At 36.5% G+C, this 26,956-nt stretch overlaps 1 protein-coding gene across 2 annotated transcripts in view; it reads left to right on the top strand.

Moving 5' to 3' along the window:
• atp8b4 (ATPase, class I, type 8B, member 4) overlaps positions 1-26,956 on the top strand; it is a 116,793-nt gene that overhangs the window by 56,772 nt on the left and 33,065 nt on the right. Inside the window, exons 9-12 of one of the 2 annotated variants that reach the window (XM_002936572.5) lie at positions 4,130-4,212; positions 16,760-16,918; positions 18,216-18,304; positions 18,486-18,682. In XM_002936572.5, the coding sequence (XP_002936618.2) occupies positions 4,130-4,212; positions 16,760-16,918; positions 18,216-18,304; positions 18,486-18,682 (528 nt within the window). The remainder of the gene's footprint in view (positions 1-4,129; positions 4,213-16,759; positions 16,919-18,215; positions 18,305-18,485; positions 18,683-26,956) is intronic. The other variant, XM_018092435.2, reaches the window with a different exon arrangement.

Here is a 26,956-nt window from a genome sequence, read left to right as displayed (position 1 = left end):
AATTTAATAAAATGAGGTTCAGTTACTTGTATTCTTGCTTGCTCAAGGAGGAGATACCCATTATAAATAAACCAAAGCTGTATTGTATATATTATGTATACCAAGAACCAATCCTTAACATGCTTGAGCCCCAAATGTTCATTTATTTTTTTGTTTATTTATTTTTCTTGCACCTGAACAGTTGTAAAAGTTCATAGATATGATATCAACCAAAACCATTATGTCTAACCCAGGGAACAAATATAGTCTTGTAAGCCAGACATGTTATAAATGCTAACAGAATCATTGTGTTTATATTCAGTCTGATTTCCTCACCTGTTTATTAACCAATACTACTTGACAACTATTATCTGTTGCATGTTTTACACAAATAATACACTATAGAAATGCATATTCACTAAATTTTATTTTGAGACCTATTAATGCAGATTAAAAGTAACCTTTTTAATCAATGACACCAATTAATTAAGGTAGTGTTATTATTTTTTTCCTGTTAGTCTACCAGTAGTGTTAATATTGAGTTTCTCATATGCATCAACACATGCTGAAATGTAACAGACAATAAATAAATAATCTTTATTATTATTTAGGAACTGAAGTATTGCACCTACTCAAGACTGGAAAAACACACTGTACTCTACTCCTACATTGTACTCTACTCAGTACAGGGAGCCAAAGACATCCATGCCATGATGCTTTGTATAATAGTATAATAGCTTTGTATAGCAGTTTATGACTGCACAGCCAACACTATATACAGCCCCTGTAAATTAGATGTTTCAGCATGAGAAAAAGTATCTAACGCTCCAGTGTACTTTTTTGTTTGATTCCTACACTGCATGCTGCTTATGTCAGATGTGTGCTAGGGAGCTGGTTTATTGCAAGGTGTTCAAGCTAAGGTTGCCACCTGGCCAGTATTTTACCAGCCTAGCCAGTAAAACACCTGAAAAGGTCGGGGCTGCTATTACAAATTTACTGGCAGTATAGTTGCTGGTAAATTTGCAATACCCTTAAGATTGACCCCTGGCCCACCCCCTGATCCACCCCAATCCCCCTTGAACTTAACTTATTTCTTCCCGGATGTGCTCTATAACCCTCCCTCTGGCCATCGCCACATCAAACCTCTGCCCATTTTGTTTTAACACCCCACCCATTTAATGTCATCGTCCTGCCCTGTTTTGCATCTGCACCCCCCCCCCCCCCCCCCCCCCCCCCAACTGCTGGTAAAATATAATCAGAAAGGTGGCAACCATAGTTTCAGCAGACTAATCATCTTAACATTTGTTTATATGTTGATATCATGTTTTCTTGTATTTTTAACAACACCTTTCCTTTCTTTATCATTCTCTTCTTCGATAACCTTGCTTCTTTTTGGTATTTTCCTCTGATTTTGCACATTTTTGTTGGCCCTCTCTTTACTGCTAAAATTACCCTGTACTCTTCTGGAAATGCTTTCCACTAGAACATTGTTGTGGGATTTGATTACATTAAATTTAAGAGGCTGGGCATTTATGTTCAGTGATAAGACCTGGTTCTCAGTCAGCATTCCAATCCATCCCTATGGTATTCTTTGGGGTTAATGTCAGGGTTCTGTTCAGGCTAATCAAGTTTTTCCACTACTTTCTCAGCAAATCAATTCTGTATGGACCTTACTTTGTACATATGGACATTATTGTGCTGAAACAGAATAGGCCCTTCCCCCCAAATTGTTGGCACAATTTGTCAAGAATACCACTGTATGATGTTGTGGCCCCAGTGATGATGGGTATGGTTTTATTTCACATCTCCAAGTAAAAATGGATGAACCCCCCAGTCATGCTGTTTGAAAGCCACTGCTTTGTAGGAAGGCCATGGCAGGAGCTTGTGGTCTAAGAACAATAGAGGTATATACACAGCTGAAAATGCCTTTTGGAGCTTAAGGAAAACAAATCAAGTAGGAACTACATTAGTAAAATTAAATTCTGAAATTGTGTGCACATCCCCTTTAACAAAGAAAGGCAAAGGAAATGAAATACTGAAGAAATGTAAAAATCCATAGTTGCATTAGTATATATAGTGCACGCATTATACAAAATACATATTGTCCATTCAACAATTACACAATCTGCTACAAGGGAATAGAAGAACATTCATCGCATGGCTCATGAAATCACATTAATGCTGTTACAGTTATCTGTTCCCTGGTGAGTTTAATGTATCATTATTTTTATAATAATCATATTGAATTAGCTTTGATTATTGTTATTAAGTTCTGTTCGACTGATTAGACTTGTACTGTAGAATAAAGTAAACAATAGAATGGCTCATATGCACTGCCTGCAAACACATCTACACAAACTTCTATTTAACACAAGCCTAATCGGCAGGTTAGTCCTGCTCCTAATATCAAAATAATTAAAATGTGCCCTGCTGGAAAGGATGGAATTAGGGTTAGTATAGCAAGGCTGGGGAGATTTGATGTGATCAGAAATTTCCCAATTTTGCTCTGGAATGTAAAGAAGGATGTACTGACCAACCTAATCTTCCCTTTTTGAATAAAATGACCAGATTAAAGCTTCTGTGTTATGTCTATATTATGAGACAGTTCAGTAGAAAAGACAATAAAGGGTTTTCCTCTCCACTGAGAAGAAAGAATTTGTGTAACTTGCTCCCTTGATTTTATGCCACATTTTTGCTTCTTGTGTTTTTCTTTTTACTTCAGATTTTAACATAATCTGCACTTCCTCCCAAGCCTCTGGAACTCCTTGATTTCATTTAAACAAGCTTGTGTTAAGCCTGTTTTTAAAAGGGCCAGACTTTCCTTCTACAGTGAGCCTCTAAACCCCTCAAGTGTTTTGTCTTCTGTTTGCATTACTAATTTTCTTTACACCCTTCATCTGCTGAACCCAGTGTAATCTGGTTTTGGCAGAATACACTATTTTGTGCCAAATTTATATAAAGTTCCAAATGATTGCCAGGTTGCCCTGGCCAAATCTAATTTTTTAGATTTATTTTTCATTTAGTAATGTCAGCGACGGCCTTCTAATGTCTGTTATCAGCCTGCTTGGTGGTTCTCATCTTAACTTTCTAACCAACTATATCAGTATTTTATTCAAACAAAACCTTTTAATCAGTTGCACTCAGTGTTGGGTGCCCCTGGGCTGCCACTGCTGTTCCCCCTGCACGCTTTATCTTTGGATGATATCCAGCCTTAAATAATAGCTGAATATCCTACAAATACAAGTATTATGTACCCTCTAAATAACCTCTGAAATTTAGACCAAGATCCTTGTCTCCTTTTTAGGACAAAAACAGATGGAGTGATTAGTCTCCATGATTTGTTAAAAACATTTGTGGTGACTAAAAACCCAGTCTCGGCGACTAATCAACACAACGCTCCCGCCATGCAAATATATACAAGTCACCTTGTGCAAAATGCACCGCGTGGTACAAGTCACTGGTACTTTAGCAGTGGAGATTAGTTGCCACGATTCGATTTTAAAAAATGTTGCAGACTAATCAACCTATCTGTCTTTGCCCTTATTCGTAAAATTTAAAGGGGTAATTAACTTTTTAAGTTACCTTTTAGTATGATGTAGAACAGTGGTATTCTAGCAATTTGCCTTTATTTTATTGAATTTTTTTCTTGTTCAGCAGCATTCCAGTTTAGAGTTTTAGCAGCTGTCTGGTTGCTTGAGTCGGTTTTACCGTAGCAACGATGTAGTAGCTTAAATGAGACACTGGGAGTAACAAAGGGTCTGAAGAGAATGGTAACTAATAACTACAATAAAATAAAATTGTACCCTCAAACAGCAGTGTGTTTTATTTTTGGCTTCCATGGCCAGTTACACCTATTTAAAAGCTGCAAAAACGTAGAAGAGGAAGGCATATAAATCAAACACTGAAGAAATAAAAACTAATTAAAGCTTAAGGACATCCAAAAATACTAAAAGTTAACTTAGAGCTGAACTACCCCTTTAAGTAAATGTAATTAAATGCCTAGCAAATAAAAGCAGAGGAAATCTGTATTTATAATATTACAAAGATTGAAGCGCTGCAGAGTTTTAACTTTGTCCTAAAAACATTAATCCTGTTTTTACTTAATCCTAATATTTTACACATAACTTATAACACACATATTATTTTTCAGAGAGACTAATTTGAAGGTTCGCCAGGCTTTGCCAGTAACTGCAGACCTTGGAGAAAGTATTACCAGACTTGCAGACTTTGATGGTAAATTTTTATAAAATCACTTAATTATATGCTCTTGTATTTTATAGTGCAGCCAATATGTAACTTTAATGGTGCCATTATTAAAGCATTTTTGGACTACACTAAAAATAAAATTGTGTGACAATGAGGCACACACCACTAATACATGTCAAAAATGCAGGCAAAATGACTCGTCATGTGTTTAGTTTGAACCTCAAATATTATACCTTTATTGGTAAGGAGGGATTTGTATCTTTTATTTTGTACATTTAATCTAATAAAAAAGAAATATATCTTATGTAAAACTTCTTACCCCCTAAAATATATAATTGTAAATGCAAAAAAACCAAAACATTTCCAGTGAAATTCCCATCAGTGCTGCATCAGTCATATTCATATAATCTTGTATTTATTACAATGCAGTCAAACATCAGAAGGTTGGGTACAGTGCTGTTTAGGTGTTCAAGGATTGAAGAAATGTGTACCCCCAGCAAAACTTGCATTAACAAGTTGAGTATAGCGAGTAGGCAAGATTTTATTGGACCAACCTCTTGTATTATTTTACCACTGACCTCAGAGGGCTGGGAAAATGTTCTATTGAGTGTACTAGGAGTTGTAGTCCAGCAACATTTGGCTAAGTAAGCACTGATATGGAAGTTTTAATAATGAAGGCTTCTATTTCATTAATTTTTTTACGCTGAATGATAAGTCATAAGTGTAAAGGTTTAGTTACATTTTAACATATATACAAATGTCACTGTGTCTATATCAAATTGCATTCTGTTATGATTAAAAGTAAATAGTTTAAGTATAGAATATAGATAGAAATTAAGTTATCATAAGAATCTGAATGTTAGGCATAACAATTTCTTGTATCTAACAGCAGTTCTTTCAGCACCTTTAATCCAAAACATAGCCTTTTTAGATTTGTTTCACTTAGAGCTGAAAGCCCATTGCAAACTGTTGTATACCCTGTATGTAACCAATTTTAAAGTTAGCAGACCTAGTCCTAACATGGAGCAAGTCAGAACTATACACTGGGTATACACAGGTCAAAACATGGTAGGCCAAAATAGCCTGCAGGATGATACCCTGTCTTTTTACCGCTGTGTATTTGACTAGATGAGATATGAGGTCATTGATCTGAGAACAGATAATACGCACCAACAAAGTCATAGTTTACAAATATAATAATTTACAAATTTACAAATATATCAGACTATATTATGTTCTGTATCAGCAGCAGGGAATGCAGAAGAAAATGTATTGGGGCTTCCTATGGTCATACACACATGGTCACCAAATGTAATGTGGGGCACAGGTGTCCATTCAACTGACCTTTAGCTTGAGGAGGTGACCAGTGTCCAAGAGAATGGGCAGGCACTCACAGAAAACCCACGGCATTGTAAAAGAAATTTTGTTACAGAAACTGCAGAGTAAAGGAATTGTCAAACCACCTTAACACATAAAAGATTGTTGGGGATTGTAGTACAGGTATGAGACCCGTTATCCAGAATTCTCGTGACCTGGGGTTTTCCAGATAAGGGGTCTTTCTGTAATTCAGATCTCCTACCTTAAGTCCACTAAAAAAAAAATTATTTAAACAGTAATTAAACCCAAAAGGATTGGTGTGTCTCCAATAAGGATTAATTTTATCTTAGTTGGGATCAAGTACAAGGTACAGTGTTATTATTACAGAAAAAAAATGAAACAATTTTTAAAAATGTGAATTATTCTATTAAAAGGGAGTATACGGGAGATGGCCTTTCCATAATTCAGAACTTTCAGGATAACGGGTTTCCGGAAAAGGGGTCCAATACCTGTATCACTATCTGGAGCTCCAAATGTTGCCTGCTGATTTTAAGGCTTTTATATCATTTTTACATCTGTATGTTTTTGGTCAAAGATAGTAGCTAAAAGGAATAAGGAAGTTGAGTAAATGGATAAAGCTTTTTATGTTTATCTTTAGAACACAGCATATTGTAGGGTTAAATACATTGTTACATGCATTATAGGAACATCTAGAAGGTAAAAAGTAATTTATCTAGCATACTGTATTTGAGGGCTCAAAAAGTAGGTGGGTTTCCTGGTTATACCAAGCCAAGGCGGTGTTTGCTGTGAAAATTGAAATTCCTCTCAAATTAGATCATGGCATGAAATGGAACTGATGTTAGATTTATGGGAATTATTCAAGCTCCAAATCTGCTTGCTCAAATTTTAGCATGCTGAAAACTACGATAAGAGGCTATTAATTACTTCAGTGATATTTAAAATGTGAATGCATGGTCATTTATTCAGGCAGCTGTCTAGTTAATGAGTTCAAAATTCAGAAACCAAATATCTGCATCAGGATTTAAGCTTCTCAAAATGTCCTTGCGCTAGTAGGAGAAAAAGGGGATATGTTAAAGTAAACAGTTTATACAGCTATAAACCTTTAAAATAAACTGTACTAATTCATTGTGCAATATTTGTATTGAAACAGCATTTTTTCAACTGCCCTTTTAAAGTCAATTGAAAATAAAGCATTTTTAAAGTAAGCCCTGTATTGATTATTGCCCATTATTCAACCATTTCCATTTTGTTAGAAAGGTAGTTTGCCATAAATATACCATATTGTAGGATTTAAATGTTGAATTTGGTCTTGGGCTTTTATTTTATTATTTTTAGACTTCTGCCTTTCTTTTCCTGAAATTTAAATTGATTCCTGGTTGCAGTTTCCACTGAAAAAAAAACATTAATTCAAAGATCTCAATAAAAAGACCATCTTAAAAATTGCCTTGTAATGCCCTTTTCGCCTATATACTAAGTGAATTTCAAGGTGAGCTACCCCTTTAAGAGACAGCTAGCCTGACTTTGTTGTGTTTTGTGTTTGCACGTGTGTCTGTCTGATGTACTACTATTTCTAAGAAAGAAAGCACTTGACCTTACTACTAAATTGGCTGTCTATGCCTTGCTGCTGTAATGGCCTCCTTAAAGGAGAACTATACCCCCTGGGCTATAAAAGCCCCCTTAACTAGCAATGTTCACTTGCAGGGAAGCTGTGCTGCTCTGCTCTTTTAGGTTGGGGTTACCGATAGGGACAGTTTTTAAAGTTAGAAACTATGTGATAAGAGAGAGGTGGGGGGGGGGGGGTCAAGGCAGTGCTAGTTAAGGGGGCTTTTATAGCCAGAGGGGTATACTTCTCCTTTAAAGGAGATAGAAAGTATTTTTGGCATTTTACTGCCGATAGATTATAAACCAAATATATACGATAAGGAGGCTGATTAGGCTCACTCCCAATATATAACTTGCAAATCAATAAATTAACAGGCCAATATGCCAGTGAGTCAGTCATACTAAAAATTAATCAAATAAGAGTCATACTCAAAATCAGTGTTGACTTGGGTGTACGCGAGACCTTATTTCAGTTGGTTCTGCAAGTCAAAAAGGAGGAAGAACTCAAACCACTGAGAAACTCACCATTGTCGATAGGTGGTCCGGGTTCTAGAAGCCCCAAACCTGTAGCTTGAAGGAGCAATGTACCATACACAAAAATAGACAGCTTCAGTCGCATGCCGGAACCATCGGCCAATGTCAGTTAAAACATAGTTTTAATCATTCATCCAAAGCTACACCTTATGTGTTTCGTGCGCATGCACACTTAATCTTAAATAACGTAGCAGTATACAACTTTATATAGCAGTACCATCAATTACATCACTTGCATTTTATCCCCCCTTCCTCTACCCACCCATACACAATTGAGCAAATGATTTATTCATTTGTATACAACTAATTTAATTGGTTGTTATTAATTCACTGTTTAATATTTACTCAATTGTGCATTGGTGTGGGGGAGGAAGAGGGGGGGAAAATGCCATTGATGGTACTGCTATGTAAAGTTGTATACTGCTACGTTATTCATGCCTATGATTGTGTGCATGCGCATGAAACGCGTCTGGTGTATTGTTTTAGATGAATGAATTGTTTTAACTGACATTGGCTGATGGTTCAGGCGTGCGATTGAAGCCGTCTATTGTGCATGCCAATAGATTAGCCACATTAGTGCAAGATAGAACACTATATTTATTCTGCAGAAAGCATTACCATAAAAGTAAAAAGCCCTAGAAGCTCCCTCTGTTGCTGCAGCTCCAGATATTGATAGATCAGATCACACATTCCTAAGGGAGGGGGGAGGGAGTTCTTATGCATTCTTGTGAGAGGAGAGCACTGCGCAGACTCTGGCCCAATGAATGAAAGATTTTTCTGAGAGAGGAAGTCAGATACCGAAGAACGTGTACACAAAAAAAGAAAAATCTTGTGTTTCTTACCTTGTACCCCGGGCTGGTTCCCCTGTTAGGAGAAAACAGCGGGGTACCTGGGGCGATGCGCTTACTCCTTCCTGGTTCGTTAAGCTGTGACTATGCGGTGGGAGCATGTGCAGTAGAGTAAAAAGCCGACTTCTCTGTTAAGGTCCGTTTTTTACTCTACTGTGTATTCTCTCCCAACAGGGGCACCAGCCCGGGGTAAAAGGTAGGCGATTACAGTCACTTGGAGGTGCCTAACATTTTGGCACCCCCAAGTGACTTTGCCTTTCCGTGTCCTTTAAGCAAAAATTTATTATAAATGTATAATGTGTAGCTCTTGCCAATTTCCAAGTCATACAGTTCTTACTGTAAACTAATATCATTTTTCTGTGGTTTCCATAATATGTGTCACTGTCATGTTTCATTGGCTTGGTGTGAGAGATGCTCCATTTTATAAATGTTACTTGGCTCTCCATTTAGTTATTGTTAATTGCTCAGACAGATTTAATTAGAAATTTGAATGAACTCTTATTTCTATTCCTAGTCCTATTATACTTCCACTGTACTAGTAAGGTTTGCAAGGAGAAAGCAACATTGTTCTTTTTAGTTTTAAATGCTCAAGTGCTTTTCTGAGTCTTCCTTTTTCCTTCTTTTTACCATTTGCTTAATTTCCTTCACCAGTTTGAAGACATTTACAGAGCCCTTTACAATTAGCCATAGCAGTTTGATTATAAGGCAGATATTTGTATAGAAATGGACTGCATTTTATCACTGCTGTGCTTGCTGGAATATAACCAAACATAGCATTTAGTATTGGGCAAAAACTAATAGGAAATAGTCTGGAGTGCTATTTCCTAGCAAATGTATTAGAGGTCATGCAAATAACTGATTCCAGCACAAATAAAATCAACAGAATAACTGACTTTGGCACAGATCCTGCATGTAGAGAAACGGGACATGATTTTAATTGATTACATTTAGAAAATGTCTTATTTCAGTATGATGCTTATATTACATTTTTATATTCATAAGTTTCCCTTTAAACTGCTTGACCAAGAGTATTTAGAAACCCATTTCCCAAAACAAATGTTGCAATAACCTACTTCTGTTAAAAGGGCTGGCTAAATAAAATCAAATAGTAAATAAATTAACCCTATTGCTATGAAACTATTAATATGAATGTTAGGAATTTTGTATTAAAGGGGTTGCTCATGTTTGAGTTAAAGGAATACTGTCATAGGGAAACATGTTTTGTTCAAAACTCATCAGTTAATAGAGCAGAATCCAGCAGAATAAGGAAATTCATTTTTCAAAACAATTCCACATGGGGCTAGCCATATTCTTCATTTCCCAGGGTGCTGCAGCCATGTGACCTGTGCTCTGATAAACTTCAGTCACACTTTACTGCTGGGCTGCAAGTTGCAACGATATCACCCCCTCCCTTTCCCCCCCCAGCAGCCGATCAGCAGGGGATGACATCTTCAGAGAATACCTTTGCATTGATGTCAGTGGAAATCTCTGGTGCTTAAAAATATGAATTGTGTGATTGCTGGAAAGTGCAATAGAAGGCAGTTTCTTTCCTTGTTGTCATTGGCATTTAGATACAGTATAGGAAAAGCCAATGATATCCTTAGAATGATGGGACTTCCATGTTTGCATGTTATAGTCATCTGCTCAACTCAATGGTCTCTGGATATTAAAGACCTATTTTATATTTCTCCAAATTCAGTAGGGTGATAAAAAAAATTGTTCATTTTAGAATTCATCGTAGACCTCTCCCTTGTGCTAGATCCTAGTGCATTGGCACTGCATTATAACAAAAGTCCATAAAAGACATAAAAGATCAATGCTATTGCTCCTCTACAAATAAAACAACAAATACATGTCCACTGGTTTGATAACAGCAATAAAGAATTAAAAAGAAAGGGCACTTGATTGAGTGTTGTTGGTTAAAAACCTAAAAAGATGAATTTAGGTTGCTGAAATATTAAAAAAACAAATGCCAAGATAATGGCAGAATAAAATAGAACAAGACAGGTGTTTGACACAGTGGAAAGGTTATGCATCCCAAATGCTTCCATACAAATTAATCTCTGTCACAAGCACAATGCAAGAATTACAATCACAAAATTTTTTGCCAGCATAACAAACCGTATTCAACTAGCAAAAAAAACTCCAGACTTGCATCTGTATATCTCCAGAATGGTCTACTTTCATTTAGGCAGACACCAAGGCTACTAAAGAAATAATAAAATCTCTGTGCCCTATCACTTGTGGCTCAGACCCAACACATTTTCAAAAGGCTGTGTCGGGACCACCATGACACAGCCTTACAAAATTCATCAATTGCTCCTTATAGAAGAAGATTTTTGAAAAATCATCACTTGACACAAGATATGAGTAACTACAGACGGGTTTCTAATCCTTCATTACTTGAAAAGATTATAGAGCTTTTGAGATCCAACTGAAAAACCAACTATTCATGAAATTGGCCTCTTAATATAAAAGGTTCTTCACAGTCAAGAGACAAGTTAATTTTACCCAGCACTGTCAGTTTATTTAAGATGGGGACATGTCTACACGCCACAGACATTTTCCCAGAGCAGAGAATATGAAAATAGCTCTGTTTGCTGGAAATAATAGATGTGCACTCACAACTTCAGTCAGTATTTATATGCTCACACATTAAATACAATTCAATATTTAACACTTTCCATGGACCCCTGTCTTGAACAGACCAAACATGTTTATAACTGTAACAAGCCTTTACTCTAGTGTTCAAGACCTGAAAGGGCACCAGATTTTGAGTAGATTACTTTAATCTGGTCTGGCACTAAAAATTTAAAAAGAAACAGTTAAGTGTAGATGCTAGAAGGTATTTGATGCTTACCCATTAAAATGGTGTGTCCAGGTGCTCAAGCCCTGAACCTTCAGCATTGGGAGCCAATTTAGGGAAAAATTTTCTCAGAGCGGCGGGCACATCCAGATTACCACTAAAACGAAGTAGACAGTCCTTGGTTTATATTAAAAGCATTCCAAAGTTTATCATTATTTATACAAAATTATACATGAATAGCCTTATACATTTCGTGCCTCACAGGAAACTTAATCACATGCACTACCTCAAGGGCTTGAGAAGCTGTGTGGTATTATAGACTTTTATGTTCTCAAAAAAAAAAATTAATATACAGTGGCTTGCAAAAGTATTCGGCCCCCTTGAACTTTTCCACATTTTGTCACATTACAGCCACAAACATGAATACATTTTATTGGAATTCCACGTGAAAGACCAATACAAAGGGGTGTACACGTGAGAAGTGGAACGAAAATCATACATGATTCCAAACATTTTTTACAAATAAATAACTGCAAAGTGGGGTGTGCGTAATTATTCAGCCCCCTGAGTCAATACTTTGTAGAACCACATTTTGCTGCAATTACAGCTGCCAGGCTTTTAGGGTATGTCTCTACCAGCTTTGCACATCTAGAGACTGAAATCCTTGCCCATTCTTCTTTGCAAAACAGCTCCAGCTCAGTCAGATTAGATGGACAGCGTTTTCAGATCTTGCCACAGATTCTCGATTGGATTTAGATCTGGACTGTGAGTAGGCCATTCTAACACATGGATATGTTTTGTTTTAAACCATTCCATTGTTGCCCTGGCTTTATGTTTAGGGTCATTGTCCTGCTGGAAGGTGAACCTCCGCCCCAGTCTCAAGTCTTTTGCAGACTCCAAGAGGTTTTCTTCCAAGATTGCCCTGTATTTGGCTCCATCCATCTTCCCATCAACTCTGAGCAGCTTCCCTGTCCCTGCTGAAGAGAAGCACCCCCAGAGCATGATGCTGCCACCACCATATTTGACAGTGGGGATGGTGTGTTCAAAGTGATGTGCAGTGTTAGTTTTCCACCACACATAGCGTTTTGCATTTTGGCCAAAAAGTTCCATTTTGGTCTCATCTGACCAGAGCACCTTCTTCCACATGTTTGCTGTGTCCCCCACATGGCTTGTGGCAAACTGCAAACGGGACTTCTTATGGTTTTCTGTTAACAATGGCTTTCTTCTTGCCACTCTTCCATAAAGGCCAACTTTGTTCAGTGCACGACTAATAGTTGTCCTATGGACAGATTCCCCCACCTGAGCTGTAGATCTCTGCAGCTCCCCCAGAGTCCCCATGGGCTTCTTGGCTGCATTTCTGGTCAGCGCTCTCCTTGTTCAGCCTGTGAGTTTAGGGGGACGGCCTTGTCTTGGTAGGTTTACAGTTGTGCCATACTCCTTCCATTTCTGAATGATCGCTTGAACAGTGCTCCGTGGGATGTTCAAGGCTTTGGAAATCTTTTTGTAGCCTAAGCCTGCTTTAAATTTCTCAATAACTTTATCCCTGACCTGTCTGGTGTGTTCTTTGGACTTCATGGTGTTGTTGCTCCCAATATTCTCTTAGACAACCTCTGAGGCCGTCACAGAGCAGCTGTATTTGTACTGACATTAGATTACACACAGGTGCACTCTATTTAGTCATTAGCACTCATCAGGCAATGTCTATGGGCAACTTACTTCACTCAGACCAAAGGGGGCTGAATAATTACGCACACCCCACTTTGCAGTTATTTATTTGTAAAAAATGTTTGGAATCATGTATGATTTTCGTTCCACTTCTCACGTGTACACCACTTTGTATTGGTCTTTCACGTGGAATTCCATTAAAATTGATTCATGTTTGTGGCTGTAATGTGACAAAATGTGGAAAAGTTCAAGGGGGCCGAATACTTTTGCAAGCCACTGTATAGTATGCTAGGTAATATTAAAGTAGCTACATGATTGCAGGCTTTGCTTATGGAAACGAGTCCAACTACAGTAGCTCAAGGCTGCCTGTTTTGTTTCCATTTGTAGATAATCCCTTTTCCATGGCTCAGTGTTGCTGAGGTTGCATGGGTTATGTGCATACAAATTGTATGCCTGTTTAGAATAATTTCTTGCAATCACCATTTTAGTTTTGTGGTTAAAAATAGCATATATATTTATACAGGAATGGGATCTGTTATCCAGAATGTTCGGAGCCTGGGGTCTTCTGGATAAGGGATCTTTCCATAATTTGGATTTACATGCCTAATAAAAAATAATGTAAACATTAAATACACCCAATAGGATTGTATTGCATCCAATAAGGATTAATTATATCTTAGTATATCTTAGTTGGGATCAAGTACAATGTATTGTTTTATTAATACAGAGAAAAGGGAAATAATTTCTAAAAATAAGAATTATTTTTTTAAAATGGAGTCTATCGGAGATGGCCTTCCCGTAATTCAGAGCTTTCTTGGTAACGGGTTTCCGGATAACAGGTCCTATACATGTATGTGTATAATATATGTTGTATGTATGTATGTATGTATGTATATCTGTGTGTGTGTGTATGTATGGATGTATTGAGACACTTGAACCTACAGGGGGATCTGGTGTCTTAGGGCCGCTTCCCACAGTCTTTTAGGGTAAACATAGCAGTCACAGAGGTTGCTCTCTTACAGGCAAGTGCCAGCAGTTTATTTTGTTACAAAACTTCAGTAACAAACACAAAATAAGAAACAAGAAAATAAACCCTTGCACCAGAGCGCTGGCTAAACACAGTTGGCAGCCTAACTACAGTTGGGTGGCTTTTCCAACTCCAACTTAATAGAAGAAAACAAAATCAGAAATCATAAGTACCTTTCCCATGCAGCGCAGCTCCTGCTACCTGTGTAGTGGGGAAGAGACTCCCCCTCCCCACACTGGAGTCTTTTTAAAAGGCTCTCAGCTGCAGCAATCACCTTGCTGCTAAGGTCTGTATTAAAGGGCTGGGTTTGTGATTAATTATTCCATGTTCCAGGGTACTAACTATGCAAAACCCTGGGAGAAACATATCGTCCATCTACAACTAACCCAGCCATTTTATTACAGTATGTATGTATGCATGTATGTATGTATGTCAAACAATCCGAAAACACTCACTGATGACTATTCTGGAGGAACCAAAACGTGTAGATGCTATTAATTTTCTAATAAATTGGTCTTTCCCTTGTGAGTGAGTGCTTTCAGGTTGTGGAAGGAAGCACCCGGAATTTGGTTTTGACTTGGTGAGTGCCGGTACTAATCGTGTATTATATATAATTATATATATATATATATATATATATATATATAATGTGTGTATGTATGTGCATATGTTTAGAATTGAATTGTGTGCTTCACAATTTCTTGTATTTACAGCCTAGTCATATACTTGTCACATTCCTGTACCCTTTCAAATGCATCACCATTCGTGCATGCTTGGAAAATATTTAGTCTTAAGCTTAAATAAAGTAAATAAAATAAAGGTCAAGAGAAATACGCCAAAATTGTATTACTAAAAAGGCAAAAGGAATAAATGTATTGTTTTGAATATTTAAAGCAAGCTGCAAAAATAATACTGCATAAATATTAAGGGGTAAGACGAGCTGTTGGATCATATTATTTTGCTGGTTCAGTTATCAAACCATAACTTATTGTTATTTTAAGCTTTGAAAGCAGTGTGATTTGTACAGGGATAGGATCCCTTATTCAGGTATCCATTATCTAGAAATCTCCAAATTACAGGAAGGCCATCTCCCATAGAGTCCATTTTAAGCAAATAATTGAAAAAAATATATATATGTATATGGGGTTTTTTTGTTTGCTTTTTAAAAAAAAATAAGTTTAATCATGGGTTTTTTTTTTTGGTCTGTAAGAAAAACTTGATCCTTACTAAGCTGCATGAATCCAAATTGTTGGCAAAACAATCCTATTGGGTTTATTTAATGTTTAATGATTTTTAGCAGGCTAAGGGGCACATTTATCAAAGTACAATTGTTTCTGAATACGAAACACTTGTATTTTTTCTAAGTTTTCGTACTGTGTGTATTTTCTGCATTTTTTTCATTTATTCGCGTGACTTTTTTGCACCTTGCGCCAACTTTTACATTTAGCATTTTCGTGACATTTCCAATCATCAGAAATTATCGTATCAAATCCGAATTTTACCTATTTTGGGATTCAAACCCCAGGTCCCCAAAGCATTCTGAATAATAGATCATATACCTGTACTCCTACCTGTTTACACTAAGATCTTTCTTTGTTAGAGTTAAGGCTGTATAGGTATGGGACCTGTTATCCGGAATGCTCGGGACCTGGGGTTTTCCGGATAAGGAGTCTTCCGATAATTTTTTTATCTCCCTACCTTAAGTCTGCTAAAAAATCATTTAAATGTTAGATAAACCCAGTAGAATTGTTTTGCCTCCTATAAGGATTAATTCTATCTTGGGATCAAGTACAATGTATTATTTTATTAGTACAGAGAAGAAGGAAATATCTTTTAAAAATCTGAACTATTTTCTTAAAATGGAGCCTATGGGAGATGGCCTTCAACAACACTTTCTGGATAACTTGTTTCTGTTTAACGGGTCCCATACCTGTATTGAAAATGTTTTGGGTTTGTTTAGTCTCATCATGAATATGATGGCAACATTCTTTTAACTTTCTAACTAATCTAGATACAAGCCATAGCACCTTATAGATATGCAATGTACTTTGTATATATTAGCTTTTATTTATACACGTTATTCTACATCAGGAGTCAGTTGGATACTGAGCAGTTTATGATCTGACTGAATCCTTAACACAGGTATTTAAAATTGACTTTAATTGACCCAAACTGTTGAAAATTATCTTTGGGTTTGGCCAAGTATCAGAAATGATTCCTAAATTTATTTGTCCCTAAATTTGTAGAGGATATATATATTTTTTAATAATGCTCATTTTTTTCTCTTTTTACTTTACTTTCTCTTTTTCTCTTTTTACTCATTCTATCAGTACAATCTGGAGCTTTTGAACTGGTTTTAGTACATTTCTGCTTTTACCGGTGACTTATGTACAGGACATGTTTCTAAGGAATTTGCTAATGTGTAATATCCGTTCAGCTATTTTGCACCAATGGTGCTCTGTTTTAGTAAAGACTGGATTCCCATATTTCTGGCAAGTACTAATGCAAAAAAGGCATTTGTTGTTTTTAATGGGACTAATAAAGGCGTGTTAAAAAAGAGCGCAGAGTCTACTGAGCAAAAACAAATGTTACATTAGGTAAGCCTAACTTTTTGTGGGTGTATTTCTGTTGTTAAAGCTATTAAAATTGGCAAAGCATCAATGACACATAGCTTGAACTATAAGCAGAGGTTTTGATTGCTGATTAAATAACCAGTCCCAATAAAGTCAAGAGTCAGACTTTTATCTTTTACAGGAGAGGTTGCGTGTGAGCCTCCGAACAACAAACTGGATAAATTTACTGGAACTCTGATCTGGAAAGACAACAAATATTCTCTTACTAATAGCAAGATTCTCTTGAGGGGATGTGTAGTGAGAAACACAGAGTGGTGCTTTGGAATGGTGATCTTTGCAGGTAACCACAACCATATACCTTAATAACAAAGCAGACGTAGGACTAATATTAGTAACTGTAGTAAACTGTGCACCAAAGGCCAAAGACATCTGCATATTTTTCCTTTATTATGATGGATTAAAGGAAAGTAACACTGTCTGCATTGCCATGGCTGATAAACCTTTGATAAATATGAATTATGTTAAAAATAAAATACATAGAGTATGTTGCAGGGAAATTATGGCCATTTAGTCTAAAATATATTTTTTTTCCTTAGGATACTGTACTTATAGTATAGTACATTTGCAGTGTGCAATAAAGCAGTCCAAGGTGCAGTGTTTCTTCTTACCCTCATCCTGGAATGTTCATTCACTCTCCTTCCCTGAGCAGGGAGACATGTCCATAATTCCACACCATTTTATCTCTTTTTAAACACTTTGAGACCGTGCAGCCTATATTTACAGTGTCTTGCATAAGTATTCACCGCCTGCGGGCTTTTCCTCGTTTTAAAATGGATTTAATTGGTATGTATGCTATTTGATTTACATAACATATGTAACACTTTGAAAGTTCAAAATGTTTTAATTTGACACAAGTGATAAACAAAAAAACAGACATTTGTTACTTGCATAACTATTCACCGACTGTGTAAATGCTTGGTGAATGCTTTATATAACCACATTTGGCTTCAATTAGAGTTGGTGTAGGTACATATCAACATTGCACTCTGTTCAGTGAGGGATTTCGTCCTGTTCTTCCAAACCTATTTCATTATATTCTTAAGATTTGTCAGACGACACTAATGCATGTCAACCTTTTAAATAGTTCCGCAGATTCTCAGCTGACTATTGTCACGGATTATTGTTGTTATTTTTATTATTGTGATTGCAATTATTATTATTCGTCTAAAAATATAGGCCAAATTCTATCCAGCTTTGGTTGGTATTTATTTATCTTAAAGTAAAATATCTTCTTTTTAGTTAATTAACTTTTCTCTCCCAGTAAAAAATTATTTTGTACTTTCAAACTGTTTGTGTAAATCAGTTAAATAAATTTAAATACACTGTATGTTCAGGATGCAACACAGTAGAATAAGGAGAATTCAATGGTGGGGGTACATTATGTTTATAATATATGTGAAACAGCAGAATATCAAAAATCTTTAACCTGTGGTATGTTAATGGGTTCATAAGGAAAAAAAATAATTTATATAGCTTTCAGCTGGTAGTGATTTTCACCACTATTTTGACATGAATTTGAGGCCTTAATATGCAGATATTAGTAATATTTACACTGCATTGCTATTCTGTTTTTTCAGGCCCTGATACTAAATTAATGCAGAACAGTGGAAAAACTAAATTTAAAAGAACAAGCATTGATCGGCTAATGAATACACTAGTATTATGGGTAAGTTGATGCTCAGTAATTAAAAATAAGGAAAAGTGTCATTGGTCATCTTACTTGTATCTACTAGGATATTAATAGTAATGTTAATCATGAAAAATAGAAATGATATTTCCTTGTGATGGTTTGCTATCCAACAGGGTTAATCTGAGCTGATTTATATTTTGTTTTGTGTGTGCATTAGATCTTTGGTTTTCTTATTTGTATGGGCATTATCCTCGCGATTGGAAATTCTATATGGGAACACCAAGTTGGCAGTCGCTTCCGAATATATCTGTATTGGAATGAAGTGGTTAACAGCTCAGTGTTTTCCGGGTTTCTAACTTTCTGGTCATACATCATCATACTCAATACTGTTGTACCTATTTCTCTGTATGTAAGGTAAGAAAAAGGTTAAAGGATTCTCTTCTACCCAAAGTCAGTTTAATGTAATATAATGCACCGGTTCTACTTTGAGCTAAGGTGTAAGTCACTGAATATCTAAGTATGGTCTTCAGAGCCAGTTAGATCATTGATTTAATATGCTGGCTCTGGTTACAGAAAATCTGAATCACTCTTCTCGGATTTTAATTATGTCTGTATGTAGTACTGATTCATCCCTTTTATTTTAATGATGTCTGTATGTTGCTGCCTTTGTTTTCTGTGATGTAAGCCTGTACCAAACTTTAGCAGACACAACAGATTATGATTTTTGGTTTCTATTTGCAAAAAATATGGCATTGAATTATTTCCACAATTTTGTTTCCTTCTTGCTTCATTTCATCAGCTGACAGGTAAGCAGAGGTAGACATCACTGTCACTCCTGCACCTGAAATCCCAGGTTTTGCAGACCTCATGTTTAATAGAGTAGTTTTTCCCTTTTGTCTTTCTACATTTTAGCCATATTTTAGATTTTCTTTCCCACATGTGAATATAGTTTTGTTGCAGGTACCTACCTTTCCTTTAGTTTACTTATGTCCCTAAATGTTGCTCTTTAGTTTGCTATTGGCTTCACCTAGTTTGTTCCATTTCAGTGAAGGGTAGAGCAAAAATGGTCTTATGCAGAGAGCTTTTATCCAGCTTTGTAGTAGCACTGTGTGGGGTATGGTACAACTGGGCTAGTTACATGAGCGAGTGTTTCAGCCGATGCCAAAAGGGGGTTTTGATTATCATTTTATTTGTGCAAATATGGGATTTGTTATCCAGAAAGTTCTGAATTATGGGAAGGGCATCCAATAGACCCCATTTTAATAAAATTATTCAAATTTTCCAAATGTGATTTTCTTTTTCTTGGTAATAATAAAGCAACACCTTGGATTTGATCCCAACTAAGATATAGTTCATCCTTGTTGGTGGCAAAACAATCCTATTGTGTTAATTTAATGTTCAAATATTTTTTATTATTAATAGGTTATGGCAAGCCAAATTTCAGAAACATCCCTTATCCAGAAACCCCCAGGTCCTGAGCTGGATAACATATCCAATACCTGTATGCATTTCTGTTGTAGTTTAATGGTGAAGCATTATAAGTAGTGCCTCACCCAGACTTAACTTCATTTAGGTTTTGCATACTGTATATGTAACCGTTATGCTGTATGGCTATTAAGAAATTGAGGCGCAGCATTTGATATATATTTAACTACATACCTGCCATGGAGCACTATAATTGTCAGGGTTTTAAAACCATCTGCTGAATGTTTTATGGTTTATAGACAATTGCTCTTTCTTGCTAAAAGTATGCATTATGGGTGTTGCTTCTTAGTCTTTTAGCAGTATTTACGGGGGCAACTGTAAAATCAGACATACATACAACCCATATGCAGCATGAATGTGTAGTAATTAGCGTGGCTACCAGTTAACATTACAGAATTTGATTTTTTATTTTTTTTTACCTTTAAAAAAGGATGCAACAACAACTTTATTGTTGAGTGCTAATGGATTTAGCCTTTCTCTAGGTATTTTTTGGACCTAAACAAACGGTTTTGCAGCCACATTCCTTTCAAATTAAACCCATCAAAATCCTTAATACTCACACAATCAGTGCAGAATCATGCTACATACAGTTGTTTCTAAGAAACCACTGTTGTCTGCAGTTTTTGTCTAGTCTGATAGCTAATTAGTGTAGTACCTAAATTCAGGGGCTGGTCTATAAAAGCATTAAATAACCAACATACCAGAGAAGAACACTAACCGCATATAATCATGAGAAAATTGAAACACAGTGGTTGAGAAGCACTGTGATAAATATGGCTCCCTAAAACACTATTTGATTTTATAAAAAATGCAGCATACATTAATATTGAAAAAGAAGCACCATAAGCATACAGTTTTCACATGAGAAATAGTCCTTTTCACTTTGTCTGGGATCCAGGATGAAACACAGACTGTGTACAATTTAAACAGGGGCTTTTAAAAACCCTAATAGCATTTTGTTTCCCCAGCAGGAACCTCATTTCCAAGCATGCACATCATTTGTAGCATCTTATAAACACGGACCTCTTTTGTGTATAAAATGTATTTTTACAATGCCAAGTCAAATTCTTTTATGTCACACAATAATATGGCAAGCTTAAGTTAAACTGACCAGAAACATTGCGTTTTGTCATAATGATTTTTAGCAGCATGTGTCTCAGTATGATTATGCAGTTAGTGTTTGACTGCAGGTAAGTGTCAGCTTTTTCATTATCTTTCTCACCGTGGGCCTCTTCTTTTCACAGCTTGTGAAATGGGGAACAGAAAAGGTTTGCATCCAGTATGGGATTTCAACCAAAAGACACTTCATTTCTATTCATCCTCTGCCAGCTCTGTTTTTTTTTTTACCAACTATTGTTTTAATTAGCTGTATTATTTTACATACTGCATTTCCAGAGTACTTGGCATAGTCATATCAGAATAATTCATATGCACAAGAGTCCATGTAAATATAAATCCCAAAATGTATGTAATGAAAACATAATTTATCTAAGCCTAGTGCTGGACTTGATTGAGAAATACCTTTATTAAAAGCTGATGCTTCCACGCAGTTGTGATTCTTCAGAATTTAACATTCCACTTCAGTCTTACATTTAGGGTTATGAAGAAACCTGGGGCCTGGTATTTTGGATACTGTGGCTAGAAGAAATGTATTCAATGGCTTTTTAAACAGCTACAGTGCTGACTACTCAATTTACTGGGTTATTGGATTAGAAGTGCAAAGGCAGTATTGACACTGAAGATGAAGATTAGGGCACTGTCATCATCAGGTACAGGCAAGGAAGGGAAGAAAGGGCATCCTTCTGGACAATTATGTCTAGTCATATAGTGTGCAAGCAGAGCAAACAATTGAATATGTTGCTGTTATCTGCAGTGCAGTATAAAAGATTACATGTGGGTTGTGTGTCAGTTGACAGTCTTTTTCCTTCAGTGTTTAGTACTCAAGTGGCTCTATTATTGTGTGGGCCCCATTTGCAAGGCTTAGGCTCCCCTTCTGCATAGAGACCTACATATATTTATTTTCATGTTTGGTATCCTGCCCAAAGCATTGCCAGACTGACAGGGATGAAGAAAATGCACATCTGTTGTAATTTTCCTTCAGTTTATACACTGAACATGATTTCAGTAATTGAGTTTGACAGCTTTAAGCCTATGGTACAGGGGTGTATTGACCGCTGTTGCCCTTTTACCAGTCATTGTAATGTTACTCAATGATAGGCGTCCTAACTGACACACATGGAGAGATGGCAGACTTTGCAATAACACTTGAGCATTTCTGTGTGGTGGTGTGTATGTCACAGCTACTGTATTAAGTGTCATTTGTAAATATTCACATCTTTTTTCATTAATCCTTTTAACTACCAAGTTGCATGACACCCGCACTTTAAAATTGCTATACATATTTTTGTATTACATTTCAAGCATTAGAGAAACACCCTTTGTGTGACATTTCAAGGTTTACATCTCTTTATCAAACTTTTACAGATAATCAGTGATGAATCCAGGAGATAAGCATTAGTCTAAACTTTTTGCAATATTTAATTCAGATGTATGAGCAGTCAAATTACACAAATCCAATTAGACTGCGATAATATATTTTGCATGGAACTGGTACATGAGTAATGTAGTAATAGATTTAGAATAATGTAGTAGTAGATTTAGAATAATATAAAAAGAGAAATACAGTGCAAAAAAAAAAAAAACTACATATATTGTTACAGCAAGGGCACTGCTGAAGATTCTTCTAGAGCTGTTTAAAAGGCAATATCACAAGTATTTGTAAATTGTATGTCTTCCATAAAGATAATAAAACCTGGAAGTAGCAGTGTAACAGCATAGTGCCAGGCCCCTCTCTACAAGAAATATTCAAAGCTTACCAGCCCTGGCCTCAACCGACCTGCCCTCCCTGCTGCCAACTCAAGCGCTCGTGCTCCTGCCAACGCAGGTATTGGTAGCGCTAATTTCCACTACATGGCAAGATTCCTCTGTAGTTACACCACTGCCTGAATTGTATTTTTTTCTCAGATTTAGGTTTGTGAGTATAAAGGACTTTACACCTATTTTATCGCCAAATCTGCTCCATTAATAATTTTTTTTTCCTGTAATGTTTTATTAGAAAGCAGTAAGCAGTTCTCCAGAAATCCTTGTCTGAAAGTAGACATTATAATTATCCTAAAAATGCCCAAAACACTTCATATAAAAGTGTCAGTAATTCAGCTTGGCTCACAGATTTAAGTAAAATGAGTCTTATGAAACTTCATTTACAACAAAAACCAAAACTCCTTATTTGAAATGTAGACAACGCAATGTTCATATTCTTCCAAGCCATGTTTTTCTAGCAATGTACTGGTACAGATATAGGACCCATTTCTGGAATCCCATTATCCAAAAATTTCACAATTGCGGGAAGGCTATCTGCCTAGACTCCATTTGAAACAAATTATTCTTGTTTTTAGAAATGGTTTTATTTTTCTCTGTAGTAATAAAACAGTACCTTGTACTTGATCCCAACTAAGATATAATTAATCCGTATTGGATGCAAAACAGTTTTCAATGTTGCAAAATGTTTTTTTTCAATGTTTAAAGGATTTTTAGTAGACTTAAAGCATGGAGATCCAAACTGCGGAATGATCCCTTATCTGCAAGGCCCCAGGTCCTGAGCATTCTGGATAACTAATGCCATGCCTGTACAATACTGAAGGTGTGTTGTCTCATACAAATAACATGTTTATGGTTTTAGTTCTAGTTGATCAAAAATACTTAATAATCTGAAGGGGAAAATTTTCAGTTATTTTAGCTAAGGTCTGGTGGCAAGCAAGCAAGAGATCGTATGGGAAACCTTTCAGAACTGCCAGAATTTTACACTCTGCTTCAAATTCATTGCATATATCGTAAATCCAGATGATTTTACATAGTGTAGCCTGAAGTGGTGATGTGTGGTGTATTTTTGGTGGCACTAACCTGTCTCTTGCTATATTTAATGTATTTTGGGTGCTACTACTTCTGCCCCTCACTGTATAATATATTTAGGATTTTGAAGTTATTGTCATAAAGGTCAATGTTCCATTATTTACTTATATTATAATATATATATATATATATATATATGCAATTTTTCCTAAAGCCACCATAAAATTTTTGGGAGACAGTATATGCAGTTTTGCCTGTTTACCCGCAGTGCTATTAGCCCATGGAGGCACTGTCAGCTCAGGCAGCTAAATCCCTCAGCAGAGAATTGTTTGCTAGCTGTTAGCAGCCTAATAAGTTCTGATGTATGTGTAATAAATTAACCCATACCTTCAGTTTTGAACGGACTACTATGGCTGTATCTATAATGCTATAACAATAACAATGTGTTTTCTTAGGGCAAACACATACAGACTTCCCTGAGCCCTGTGCATGTTCATTTCAGGGTTAAAATTCCTGCTCTAGCAATAAAACAGGCCCGCTACCTTTCTCCTATTCAGATGAGCTTCCTGTTCCTTTCCCATGTATGTCCTCCTCCCTTCACTTAATACACCCTGCTGTCTGGCTGAAGGGGGAAGTGATGTTTGTAGTTTGAAAATGCCAGTCCGTAGCCCCTGTTTCAGCAAAGAAGCCAGGGCAGAAACAGAGGGTAAGAGAGGAGAAAATATAAGTTTTGTAATGGCAGTTTAGAAGATTGGGTAAATACTTTTACAATGACAAAAGTTTCAAAGGTTGTCTTTCATTCTCCTTTAGGTTTCCACTTTTCCTCTAGTGTGTATAAACACCTGGACATGGCCATATAGAAAATCTAGGCACCCCAATAGTTATGCTTTTCCTTCACATGTATTTTTAGCATTGCTTTGCTGCCCCCTGAACTGGGTACCTTAAATGAGTATATGGCATCATGAAATCAGGAGGCTACCAAGGCTTTTTGGAACAGAATACCAAGTCCAGTGTCAGAATGGAATTACAAGGTTCTGTAATATTAATAGTAAAGAAAAAAAAATTGTGAAAACCTGGTATTGACAAATTCAAACCTATTTTGAAGTTGATCAATTTATTGTATTTCTGAGTTAATTAATGTTTTTGTTAATGTTTTTGGCTTTGACATATATATATATACAGTGGTGTGAAAAACTATTTGCCCCCTTCCTGATTTCTTATTCTTTTGCATGTTTGTCACACTTAAATGTTTCTGCTCATCAAAAACCGTTAACTATTAGTCAAAGATAACATAATTGAACACAAAATGCAGTTTTTAAATGAAGGTTTACGTTATTAAGGGAGAAAAAAAACTCCAAATCTACATGGCCCTGTGTGAAAAAGTGATTGCCCCCCCTTGTTAAAAAATAACTTAACTGTGGTTTATTACACCTCAGTTCAATTTCTGTAGTCACCCCCAGGCCTGATTACTGCCACACCTGTTTCAATCAAGAAATCACTTAAATAGGAGCTACCTGACACAGAGAAGTAGACCAAAAGCACCTCAAAAGCTAGACATCATGCCAAGATCCAAAGAAATTCAGGAACAAATGAGAACAAAAGTAATTGAGATCTATCAGTCTGGTAAAGGTTATAAAGCCATTTCTAAAGCTTTGGGACTCCAGCGAACCACAGTGAGAGCCATTATCCACAAATGGCAAAAACATGGAACAGTGGTGAACCTTCCCAGGAGTGGCCGGCCGACCAAAATTACCCCCATCCGAGAGGCCACAAAAGACCCCAGGACAACATCTAAAGAACTGCAGGCCTCACTTGCCTCAATTAAGGTTAGTGTTCACGACTCCACCATAAGAAAGAGACTGGGCAAAAATGGCCTGCATGGCAGATTTCAAAGGCGCAAACCACTTTTAACCAAAAAGAACATTATGGCTCGTCTCAATTTTGCTAAAAAACATCTCAATGATTGCCAAGACTTTTGGGAAAATACCTTGTGGACCAACGAGACAAAAGTTGAACTTTTTGGAAGGTGCGTGTCCCGTTACATCTGGCGTAAAAGTAACACAGCATTTCAGAAAAAGAACATCATACCAACAGTAAAATATGGTGGTGGTAGTGTGATGGTCTGGGGTTGTTTTGCTGCTTCAGGACCTGGAAGGCTTGCTGTGATAGATGGAACCATGAATTCTACTGTCTACCAAAAAATCCTGAAGGAGAATGTCCGGCCATCTGTTTGTCAACTCAAGCTGAAGCGATCTTGGGTGCTGCAGCAGGACAATGACCCCAAACACACCAGCAAATCCACCTCTGAATGGCTGAAGAAAAACAAAATGAAGACTTTGGAGTGGCCTAGTCAAAGTCCTGACCTAAATCCTATTGAGATGTTGTGGCATGACCTTAAAAAGGCGGTTCATGCTAGAAAACCCTCAAATAAAGCTGAATTACAACAATTCTGCAAAGATGAGTGGGCCAAAATTCCTCCAGAGCGCTGTAAAAGACTCGTTGCAAGTTATCGCAAACGCTTGATTGCAGTTATTGCTCCTAAGGGTGGCCCAACTAGTTTTTAGGTTCAGGGGGCAATTACTTTTTCACACAGGGCCATGTAGGTTTGGATTTTTTTTCTCCCTAAATAATAAAAACCCTCATTTAAAAACTGCATTTTGTGTTTACTTGTGTTATCTTTGACTAATAGTTAAATGTGTTTGATGATCAGAAACATTTTGTGTGACAAACATGCAAAAGCATAAGAAATCAGGAAGGGGGCAAATAGTTTTTCACACCACTGTAAGTGGTTAGCTTTGTTACCTGGCAGCACTGAGGCCCTGGGTTTGATTCGGGGCTGTATCTGCATGAAGTTTGTATTTTCTCCACCTGCTTGCACAGGTTTCCTCCAGTTATACAAGGTTCTTGCCATGTTACAAGAACATATAGGCAAATATGAGTCTGTGTCTACACATGGTATGGTAGGGACCTTATATTGTAAGCTATACTGCAGCAGTTTAAAATTACATTATGCAAAACATTATGCAATTATAGTAATCTATTGTATGTGCATAAACCACAAGTAGGAGTTTCTTGCCAGTAACAATGTCACGTATGTTTATATTTACGGGCAGGTGCTGTGAATTCTTAAGAAACACACACATTAAAAAAAAAAACCTTTAAGCAAAGAAGAGGAATCATGAGAGAAAGAGAGAGAGTAAAAAGGGCTTATAGTATCATAGGTGCTTTCAGATTAAAGTATGTAATAAACCTTCATGGTACAACTCAGATATTCCTGGTTCATGTTATTAAATA

Source organism: Xenopus tropicalis, chromosome 3 (genome assembly GCF_000004195.4).
Source record: "Xenopus tropicalis strain Nigerian chromosome 3, UCB_Xtro_10.0, whole genome shotgun sequence".
Lineage (NCBI taxonomy): Eukaryota > Metazoa > Chordata > Amphibia > Anura > Pipidae > Xenopus > Xenopus tropicalis.
The sequence above is the reverse complement of the archived record's forward strand: the minus strand, read 5'-3'. Positions and strand labels throughout refer to the sequence as shown.